General features: G+C 44.1%; 1 protein-coding gene across 1 annotated transcript in view; it reads right to left on the bottom strand.

Moving 5' to 3' along the window:
• LOC129861342 (enolase-like) overlaps positions 1 to 11,718 on the bottom strand; it is a 29,001-nt gene that overhangs the window by 6,347 nt on the left and 10,936 nt on the right. The window contains exons 3-8 of the mRNA XM_055932700.1: positions 10,078 to 10,173; positions 9,402 to 9,460; positions 8,820 to 8,889; positions 5,792 to 5,925; positions 3,941 to 4,162; positions 1,545 to 1,743 (exon numbers count right to left, since the gene is read on the bottom strand). Of these exons, the coding sequence (XP_055788675.1) occupies positions 1,545 to 1,743; positions 3,941 to 4,162; positions 5,792 to 5,925; positions 8,820 to 8,889; positions 9,402 to 9,460; positions 10,078 to 10,173 (780 nt within the window). The remainder of the gene's footprint in view (positions 1 to 1,544; positions 1,744 to 3,940; positions 4,163 to 5,791; positions 5,926 to 8,819; positions 8,890 to 9,401; positions 9,461 to 10,077; positions 10,174 to 11,718) is intronic.

Below are 11,718 nucleotides of genomic sequence, written 5' to 3'. Positions count from 1 at the left end.
ATAGCGTGTCCTATGGGTAATAGCGTGTCCTATGGGTAATAGGGTGCCCTATGGGTAATTGGGTGCCCTATGGGTAATTGGGTGCCCTATGAGTAATTGGGTGTCCTATGGGTAATAGCGTGTCCTATGGGTAATAGGGTGCCCTATGGGTAATAGGGTGCACTATGGGTAATAGGGTGCCCTATGGGTAATAGTGTGCCCTATGGGTAATAGTGTGCACTATGGGTAATAGGGTGCACTATGGGTAATAGGGTGCCCTATGGGTAATAGTGTGCACTATGGGTAATAGGGTGCACTATGGGTAATAGTGTGCACTATGGGTAATAGTGTGCACTATGGGTAATAGTCTGCACTATGGGTAATAGTGTGCACTATGGGTAATAGTGTGCACTATGGGTAATAGGGTGCCCTATGGGTAATAGGGTGCCCTATGGGTAATAGGGTGCCCTATGGGTAATAGTGTGCACTATGGGTAATAGTGTGCACTATGGGTAATAGCGTGTCCTATGGGTAATAGGGTGCCCTATGGGTAATAGGGTGCACTATGGGTAATAGGGTGCCCTATGGGTAATAGTGTGCCCTATGGGTAATAGTGTGCCCTATGGGTAATAGGGTGCACTATGGGTAATAGGGTGCCCTATGGGTAATAGTGTGCACTATGGGTAATAGGGTGCACTATGGGTAATAGTGTGCACTATGGGTAATTGGGTGCCCTATGGGTAATAGGGTGCCCTATGAGTAATTGGGTGTCCTATGGGTAATAGCGTGTCCTATGGGTAATAGGGTGCCCTATGGGTAATAGGGTGCACTATGGGTAATAGGGTGCCCTATGGGTAATAGGGTGCCCTATGGGTAATAGCGTGCCATTTAGGATTGTTAAACCGGAGTCTTAACAGTATAATGAGGATCAGTGATTATCTCAGTAACAGACCTGGGTAACTCAGCCGGAGTCTTAACAGTATAATGAGGATCAGTGTTATCTCAGTAACAGACCTGGGTAACTCAGCCGGAGTCTTAACAGTATAATGAGGATCAGTGTTAATCTCAGTAACAGACCTGGGTAACTCTTCATTTAGTGGTAGTAGCACTGCCGACCCCAGGCAACCTATCCCCCTTGGTGATGGGGACCCTGAACAAAAGTAGTGCACTATATAGGGAATAGAGCTCTTGTCTAAAGTAGTGCACTATATAGGGAATAGGGCTCTGGTCTAAAGTAGTGCACTATATAGGGAATAGGGCTCTGGTCTAAAGTAGTGCACTATATAGGGAAGAGGGTTTCATAGGGCTCTGGTCTAAAGTAGTGCACTATATAGGGAAGAGGGTTCCATAGGGCTCTGGTCTAAAGTAGTGCACTATATAGGGAATAGGGCTCTGGTCTAAAGTAGTGCACTATATCGGGAATAGGGCTCTTGTCTAAAGTAGTGCACTATATAGGGAATAGGGCTCTGGACTAAAGTAGTGCACTATATAGGAAATAGGGCTCTGGTCTAAAGTAGTGCACTATATAGGGAATATGGTGCCATTTGGGACACATGAACACCCACCTGGATAATCCTTGACGAAGCTCTTGTAGAGGTCTCCCAGCTGGTCTGGGGTGATGTAACGGCTGGAGTCGTCAGGTGACTTGAAGTCCAGGTCGTATTTCCCGTCCTTGTAGAACTCTGAGGCGGCCACGTCCATGCCGATCACAATCTTGTCGGTGTAGCCGGCTTTGCTAATGGCTTCCTTCAGCAACTCCAGAGCCGAGAGGAACATAGATGAATAAGAGATTCCCTCACGCTAAATTATCAGATTTGCTTGGCTTGATATATTTTTTTCTTCATATTTAAATAGTGTACAATACCATTAACAAAATACAATATTGAGTAGGCTATAATTTGTGGCCAAATCACTTCAAGTAACTTCAAACCTAGTCATTGAACTGATTTGAGTTGATTTGATCATGCAATTGTTAAGATATTCTTCAGGTAGCACAATAAATAAATAAGTAGGAGAATAAATCCTCAATTATTTTACAGTTTCATCATGACCTCTGCTAAGTGGCCCACTGGGGCATCTGCCATCTTAGCACCTTGACCAATAACCTGGCACCGAGCTGCACTGAGCTGGCACTGAGCTGGCACTGAGCTACACTGACCTGGCACTGACCTGGCACTGACCTGGCACTGAGCTACACTGACCTGCACTGAGCTACACTGACCTGGCACTGAGCAGCACTGACCTGGCACTGAGCTACACTGACCTGGCACTGAGCAGCACTGACCTGGCACTGAGCTACACTGACCTGGCACTGAGCAGCACTGACCTGGCACTGAGCAGCACTGACCTGGCACTGAGCTACACTGACCTGCACTGAGCTACACTGACCTGCACTGAGCTACACTGACCTGCACTGAGCTACACTGACCTGCACTGAACTACACTGACCTGGCACTGAGCAGCACTGACCTGGCACTGAGCTACACTGACCTGCACTGAGCTACACTGACCTGGCACTGAGCTGCACTGACCTGGCACTGAGCTACACTGAGCTGGCACTGAGCTGCACCGAGCTGGCACCGAGCTGGCACCGAGCTGGCACTGAGCTACACTGACCTGGCACTGACCTGGCACTGAGCTACACTGACCTGGCACTGAGCTACACTGACCTGGCACTGAGCTACACTGACTTGCAAAGAGCTACACTGACCTGGCACTGAGCAGCACTGACCTGGCACTGAGCTACACTGACCTGGCACTGAGCTACATTGACCTGGCACTGACCTGGCACCGAGCTACACTGACCTGGCACTGAGCAGCACTGACCTGGCACTGACCTGGCACTGAGCTACACTGACCTGGCACCGAGCTACACTGACCTGGCACTGAGTAGCATTACTCATTATCCAACTGAAGTGAAGCTGCAGTGGTGCCATACTGCTGGTCTTGTATTGGGAAAAGAAAGGTTTTCCTGTTGCAGCTTGTGACAACTGATGCTCTGAAAAGGTTTATACATCTGACTGATTATTGGCTGGATTGACTGACTGACTTACTGTCAAATCTGACTGATTGATTAACTGACTTGACAGACTTACTGTCAATCTGACTGATTGATTAACTGACTGACTGGTTAACTGACTGATTAACTGACTGACGCTCATGGTCTCTCCCCTTGTTCTCCAGGATGTTGGGGGAGAAGCCTCCCTTGTCTTCTACGTTGGTGCCAATCTCCCTCTCTCAACCCTCCCTCAATCCCTCCCTTCCTCTCTCAACCCCTCCCACCCTCTCTCAACCCCTCGCTCCCTCTCTCAACCCATCTCTCCCATTCTCTACCCCTCCCTCTCAACCCCTCCCACCCTCTCTCAACCCCTCCCTCCCTTAACCCCTCCCTCCCTCAACCCCTCCATCCCTCTTTCTCTCTTACCTTCCTTGTTCTCCAGGATGTTTGGGACGAAGCCTCCCTCGTCTCCCTCCCTCCCTCAACCCCTCCATCCCTCTCTCAACCCCTCTCCCCTCCCTCGTCTCCCTCCCTCCCTCAACCCCTCCCTCCCTCTCTCAACCCCTAACCCTAACCCCTCCATCCCTCTTTCTCTCTTACCTTCCTTGTTCTCCAGGATGTTGGGGGAGAAGCCTCCCTTGTCTTCTACGTTGGTGCTATTCCTCCAATCTCCCTCTCTCAACCCCTCCCACCCTCTCTCAATCCCTCCCACCCTCTCTCAACCCCTCCCTCCCTCTCTCAACCCATCTCTCCCATTCTCTACCCCTCCCTCTCAACCCCTCCCTCCCTCTCTCAACCCCTCCCACCCTCTCTCAACCATCCCACCCTCTCTCAACCCCTCCCACCCTCTCTCAACCCATCTCTCCCATTCTCTACCCCTCCCTCTCATACCCTCCATCCCTCCATCAACCCCTCCATCCCTCCCCCCTCCCTCAACCCCTCCATCCCTCTTTCTCTCTTACCTTCTTTGTTCTCCAGGATGTTAGGGGCGAAGCCCCCCTCGTCTCCCACATTAGTGGCGTCCTGACCGTACTTCTTCTTGATGACGTTCTTCAGGTTGTGGTAGACCTCGGCGCCGATCCTCATGGCCTCCTTGAAGGTGCTGGCTCCTACAGGGAGGATCATGAACTCCTGCATGGCCAGCTTGTTGCCTGCGTGGGAACCTCCGTTGATCACGTTGAAGGCCTTGGACAGAGACAACAGAGGTTTGAGCTTTAAGTTTCAAATTACAGTTAACGTTAAGGAAAGTAATGTTGTAAATATAAGAGGTGGTTCTGTAATTACAGTTAAAGTTAAGTAAAGTCTTATTATAAATATAAGAGGTGGTTCTGGAATTACAGTTAAAGCTAAGTAAAGTCTTATTATAAATATAAGAGGTGGTTCTGGAATTACAGTTAAAGCTAAGTAAAGTCTTATTATAAATATAAGAGGTGGTTCTGCAATTACAGTTAAAGCTAAGTAAAGTCTTATTATAAATATAAGAGGTGGTTCTGGAATTACAGTTAAAGCTAAGTAAAGTCTTATTGTAAATATAAGAGGTGGTTCTGGAATTACAGTTAAAGCTAAGTAAAGTCTTATTGTAAATATAAGAGGTGGTTCTGGAATTACAGTTAAAGCTAAGTAAAGTCTTATTGTAAATATAAGAGGTGGTTCTGGAATTACAGTTAAAGCTAAGTAAAGTCTTATTGTAAATATAAGAGGTGGTTCTGGAATTACAGTTAAAGCTAAGTAAAGTCTTATAATAAATATAAGAGGTGGTTCTGTAATTACAGTTAAAGCTAAGTAAAGTCTTATAATAAATATAAGAGGTGGTTCTGCAATTACAGTTAAAGTTAAGTAAAGTAATATTGTAAATATAAGAGGTGGTTCTGGAATTACAGTTAAAGTTAAGGAAAGTAATGTTGTAAATATAAGAGGTGGTTCTGTAATTACAGTTAAGTAAAGTCTTGTTGTAAATATAAGAGGTGGTTCTGGAATTACAGTTAAAGCTAAGTAAAGTCTTATTGTAAATATAAGAGGTGGTTCTGTAATTACAGTTAAAGCTAAGTAAAGTCTTGTTGTAAATATAAGAGGTGGTTCTGTAATTACAGTTAAAGCTAAGTAAAGTCTTATTGTAAATATAAGAGGTGGTTCTGGAATTACAGTTAAAGCTAAGTAAAGTCTTGTTGTAAATATAAGAGGTGGTTCTGTAATTACAGTTAAAGTTAAGTAAAGTCTTATAATAAATATAAGAGGTGGTTCTGTAATTACAGTTAAAGCTAAGTAAAGTCTTATAATAAATATAAGAGGTGGTTCTGTAATTACAGTTAAAGCTAAGTAAAGTCTTATTGTAAATATAAGAGGTGGTTCTGTAATTACAGTTAAAGCTAAGTAAAGTCTTGTTGTAAATATAAGAGGTGGTTCTGTAATTACAGTTAAAGCTAAGTAAAGTCTTATTGTAAATATAAGAGGTGGTTCTGTAATTACAGTTAAAGCTAAGTAAAGTCTTGTTGTAAATATAAGAGGTGGTTCTGTAATTACAGTTAAAGCTAAGTAAAGTCTTGTTGTAAATATAAGAGGTGACTGAGTGAACCACTATTTGTTTTATTTGATTTATGTCACCTTTATTTAACCAGGTAGGCCCGTTGAGAACAAGTTCTCATTTACAACTATGGGATGATGATTAATGTTGTCTGAAACCTGTAAAGTTGTGTTAACTCCCTGAGCTTAGTGCCTAGGCTTTAGCTCGGAGGACTAACAGACTTATTGGTAGCAGGAGGCCGAGGTCCAAGCCAAAGTCAGTCACATAAATATAAAATATAAACACAGGCTTACAGGGACGGGTAGGATGACATCGGGGTTGCCAGCGAGGTCAGCGATGTGACGGTACAGGGGGACACCTTTCTCAGCAGCACCGGCCTTGCACACAGCCAGGGACACGCCCAGGATGGCGTTGGCACCAAACTTAGCTGGGAGGAGGGCGGGTGAGGGAGGAGGTAAGTGCCCATACAGCTGTTTTCTGCCTCGTACTCCTCTCATCATTGGTTTTAAAAGGTGGTTCCTGGCAGTTCACCAACCCCATGACTAAACTTCACCCTAACTCTTGGTCCCAAACTTAGCTGAGGGGGAACAAATAGAGAGCCCGTAGTCTATTGTGAATGACTGTTATCATAATTAATAGTTGTCACCATAGATTTAGTTCTGGGTTCCAAGATTTAACAGCCAATACAGTGCTTTTCTGTAAACAGCTTCTATTCTCTTTTCTGTAAACAGCTTCTATTCTCTTTTCTGTAAACAGCTTCTATTCTCTTTTCTGTATACAGCTTCTATTCTCTTTTCTGTAAACAGCTTCTATTCTCTTTTCTGTATACAGCTTCTATTCTCTTTTCTGTAAACAGCTTCTATTCTCTTTTCTGTAAACAGCTTCTATTCTCTTTTCTGTAAACAGCTTCTATTCTCTTTTCTGTAAACAGCTTCTATTCTCTTTTCTGTAAACAGCTTCTATTCTCTTTTCTGTATACAGCTTCTATTCTCTTTTCTGTAAACAGCTTCTATTCTCTTTTCTGTATACAGCTTCTATTCTCTTTTCTGTAAACAGCTTCTATTCTCTTTTCTGTAAACAGCTTCTATTCTCTTTTCTGTAAACAGCTTCTATTCTATTTTCTGTATACAGCTTCTATTCTCTTTTCTGTATACAGCTTCTATTCTCTTTTCTGTAAACAGCTTCTATTCTCTTTTCTGTAAACAGCTTCTATTCTCTTTTCTGTAAACAGCTTCTATTCTCTTTTCTGTAAACAGCTTCTATTCTCTTTTCTGTATACAGCTTCTATTCTCTTTTCTGTAAACAGCTTCTATTCTCTTTTCTGTAAACAGCTTCTATTCTCTTTTCTGTATACAGCTTCTATTCTCTTTTCTGTAAACAGCTTCTATTCTTTTTTCTGTAAACAGCTTCTATTTTCTTTACTGTATACAGCTTCTATTCTCTTTTCTGTAAACAGCTTCTATTCTCTTTTCTGTATACAGCTTCTATTCTCTTTTCTGTATACAGCTTCTTTTCTCTTTTCTGTATACAGCTTCTATTCTCTTTTCTGTATACAGCTTCTATTTTCTTTACTGTATACAGCTTCTATTCTCTTTACTGTAAACAGCTTCTATTTTCTTTTCTGTAAACAGCTTCTATTCTCTTTTCTGTAAACAGCTTCTATTCTCTTTTCTGTATTCTATTCTCTTCAAGGGTTCAACAAAAGCCTATTTGGGGACTTTGTGTTGATGCCTAGTACACTGGTGTAGTGTATATGTAATGTGTAACCAGAATCTCCATGTTAACTCAATGCTGTGAATAAATAAGGCAGTGTACAGCTGGCAGCTCACCATTTCTACATTTAAATGTAACCCTAACCTATCAGTCCCTAACCTATCAGTCCCTAACCTATCAGACCCTAACCCTAACCTATCAGACCCTAAACCTAACCTATCAGACCCTAAACCTAACCTATCAGTCGCTAACCCTAACCTATCAGTCCCTAACCTATCAGTCCCTAACCTATCAGACCCTAACCCTAACCTATCAGACCCTAAACCTAACCTATCAGTCGCTAACCCTAACCTATCAGACCCTAACCCTAACCTATCAGACCCTAACCTATCAGACCCTAACCCTAACCTATCAGACCCTAAACCTAACCTATCAGTCACTAACCTATCAGTCCCTAACCTATCAGACCCTAACCTATCAGACCCTAACCCTAACCTATCAGACCCTAACCTATCAGACCCTAACCCTAACCTATCAGACCCTAAACCTAACCTATCAGTCGCTAACCCTAACCTATCAGTCCCTAACCTATCAGTCCCTAACCTATCAGACCCTAACCTATCAGACCCTAACCCTAACCTATCAGACCCTAAACCTAACCTATCAGTCGCTAACCCTAACCTATCAGACCCTAACCCTAACCTATCAGTCCCTAACCCTAACCTATCAGTCCCTAACCTATCAGTTCCTAACCCATCAGTCCCTAACCCATCAGTCTCTAACCCATCAGTCCCTAACCCATCAGTCCCTAACCCATCAGTCCCTAACCCATCAGTCCCTAACCCATCAGTCCCTAACCCATCAGTCCCTAACCTATCAGACCCTAACCTATCAGACCCTAACCCTAACCTATCAGACCCTAACCTATCAGGCCCTAACTCATCAGTCCCTAACCCATCAGTCCCTAACCCATCAGTCCCTAACCCATCAGTCCCTAACCCATCAGTCCCTAACCCATCAGTCCCTCACCCATCAGTCCCTAACCCATCAGTCCCTAACCTATCAGTCCCTAACCCATCAGTCCCTAACCCATCAGTCCCTAACCCATCAGTCCCTAACCCATCAGGCCCTAACCTATCAGTCCCTAACCCATCAGTCCCTAACCTATCAGACCCTAACCCATCAGTCCCTAACCCATCAGTCCCTAACCCATCAGTCCCTAACCCATCAGTCCCTAACCCATCAGTCCCTAACCCATCAGTCCCTATGCCTAACCTTAACTTTTTGCTCTGCCTGCTGAATATTCACAACTAATAAATAAGCCAAGAGAAGCAGCTAACATTTAGCAATTTCGTGTAAATGAAACGTGAAGCATCCACGTAGTGCTCATAAAGACTTAGTGACTTTGCTCTAATCAGCCTTTATCAATTGTTTGTTTAAAGTTGGACCGGGCTGTCAACATCCGTTTAAAAACATCCGGTTCTCTAGGCATCCATCACCCAACTATCACATGTTATCTATGCCTTGTAATAAAGGCCCATACATGTTTATAACAAGTTATAAACGCTTTATAACTGCAGGCTCCAAGTAAAACGTTTCCCAACTTACACTTGTTCTCTGTGCCATCCATGTCCAGCATCAGCTGGTCAACCTTCTCCTGCTCCAGGACGCTGACATCCTGAACAACAGGACAGACACAGAACAACACACCGGTCATTAGAGATATGGGAGGAAGTGACAACAAACAGACAACAGGTTAGTTCAAAGTTCAAACAGGTTAGCTCAAAACACCAGGCTTGAAGGACGTTTATGGTTCACTAGTACACACTACACACAGCATCTTGAGGTGTTACTAGGCAGGTTAGGTGAAAGATCTTTGGCGCTCTGCAGTGACAGTCACTGTGTTCAAGGACAGTAATCACTTTGACAGTGATCAAAGTACAGTGGTGTATTTCTACAACTCAGAGATACTTGTAACAGACAAAAAAGCAAAGATACTATTAATACATACTATATAGAGATAACTTACCACTTTGACTCAATTGTGTTCAGTCAGGATCGTGCTTAGCAATCTACTACATGACAAACATACTGCCGTGACTATTCCATCTCATACTGTAAACTCTGTGCAACTCTGACTTGACACTAGCACAACATTGTCAATGTTAGTCAAACAGTAAATGTTCCTACCTGCCGAACAAGTGCAGGTGCAATAGTTTTATTGATATGATCAACAGCTTTTGAGACACCTGCAGAGGGACAAGCAGAGCGTCACGACCCAGGGAGAAGTAGACCATGCAAGAGCAGGCATTACCAGACGATCACAGAGCAAGAGCCTTAGCTCTCGCTAAGACTAGCTGCTTGGGTGGCAGCAACTAGGCTGGTTAAACAAACGTCGAGTGGAATAATCTACTATTGGGATCATGGGGGTAATCACAGAAATAGAATGACAAAATGGCCGCAGGTTGAATCCACCCATCTTGGAACGCTGACTTGAATAGGGATGTCCGTTATAGTCACCCTATTGCTCTCTGGGTAATAATGGTTTAGCAGATCTGTGATCGTCTGTGAATGCCTGCGACAGAGGTTAGTTAGTTGTCCAAATCAAAAGTCACCAACTCCAGTTCATTTCAGTGTTATCTCTGTCTTACTCCTGTTGCTCCTCCACACTGTTCATTTACCTGGTTACACAGAGCTGGGGCCAAAAACTCATTAATATATTTAACAGCCCTTTTCACCCCTGACAGAGGAGGAGAGAAGGATGAAGCGTCAGAAAGGAAGAAGATGAAGATGAAGATGTAAACGGAACATTTTTAAAATAAGAGGGCTTTTGTACTACGAGGACATTGGGAAATCAAAAGCAAACCTTTTCCCAGGTAGCGTGTCTTGTCGTTGTCACGGAGCTCCAGAGCTTCATAGATGCCAGTAGAGGCGCCGCTGGGGACGGCAGCCCTGAACAGACCTGGAGAACACAGAGGATCTTAATGACTACTGTGTTTTAAATTGATTTCCTGACTCACTGCAAAGAGGCTGGCTGTTACATCCTAATATTACATTTACGTATATTTAAATATTCACACACCTTGACTTTTTCCACATTTTGTTACGTTACAGACTTATTCCGAAATGGATTCAATTGTTTTTTTTTCTCTCGCCATCAATCTACACACAATACCCCATAATGACAAAGCAAAAAAATACAGGAATTTTACATTTACAGAAGTATTCAGACCATTTACTCAGTACTTTGTTGAAGCACCTTTGGCAGCGATTACAGCCTCGAGTCTTCTTGGGTTTGACGCTACAAGCTTGGCACACCTGTATTTAGGGAGTTTCTCCCATTCTTCGCTGAAGATCCTCTCAAACTCTGTCAGGTTGGATGGGGAGCGTTGCTGCGCAGCTATTTTCAGGTCTCTCCAGAGATGTTCGACCGGGTTCAAGTCCAGGCTCTGGCTGGGCCACTCAAGGTCATTTAGAGACTTGTCCTGAAGCCACTCCTGCGTTGTCTTGGCTGTGGGCTGGGCGTCGTTGTCCTGCTGGAAGACTGGGGTGAAGGTCCTGAGCGCTCTGGAGCAGATTTTCATCAAGAATCTCCCTGTACCTTTCTCCGTTCATCTTTCCCTCGATCTTGACTAGTCTCCCAGTCCCTGCCTCTGAAAAACATCCCCACAGCATGATGCTGCCACCATCGTGCTTCACCGTACTCTGTAGGGATGGTGCCAGGTTTCCTCCAAACATGACGCTTGGCATTCAGGCCAAAGAGTTCAATCTTGGTTTCATCAGACCATGGTCTGAGTCCTTTAGGTGCCTTTTGGCAAACTCCAAGCGTGCTGTCATGTGCTTTTTACTGAGGAGTGGCTTCCGTCTGGCCACTCTACCATAAAGGCCTGATTGTTGGAGCGCAGCAGAGATGGTTGTTCTTCTGGAAGGTTCTCCCATCTCCACAGAGTAACTCCGGAGGTCTGTCAAAGTGACCATCAGGTTTTTGGTCACCTCCCTGACCAAGGCCCTTCTACCCCGATTGCTCTATTTGGCCGGGCGGCCAGCTCTAGGAAGAGTCTTGGTGGTTCCAAACTTCTTCCATTTAAGAATGATGGAGGCCCCTGTGTTCTTCGGGACCTTCAATGCTGCAGACATTTTTTGGTACCCTTCCCCAGATCTGTGCCTCGACACAATCCTGTCTCGGAGCTCTACGGACAATTCCTTCAACCTCATGGCTCGGTTTTTGCTCTGACATGCACTGTCAACTGCGGGACCTTATAGAGACAGGTGTGTGCCTTTCCAAATCATGTCCAATCAATTGAATTTACCACAGGTGGACTTCAATCAAGTTGTAGAAACATCTCAAAGGATGATCAATGGTAACAAGATGCACCTGATCTCAATTTCGAGTCTCAAAGAGCAGGGTCTGAATATTTTTTTTTTTAAATAAATTTGCAAACATTTCTAAAAAACTGTTTTTGCTTTGTCATTATGGGGTATTGTGTGTAGATCGATGAGGAACACA

The sequence above is a fragment of the Salvelinus fontinalis genome, chromosome 8 (assembly GCF_029448725.1).
Source record: "Salvelinus fontinalis isolate EN_2023a chromosome 8, ASM2944872v1, whole genome shotgun sequence".
NCBI lineage: Eukaryota > Metazoa > Chordata > Actinopteri > Salmoniformes > Salmonidae > Salvelinus > Salvelinus fontinalis.
This window is presented reverse-complemented; position numbering and strand designations above follow the sequence as displayed.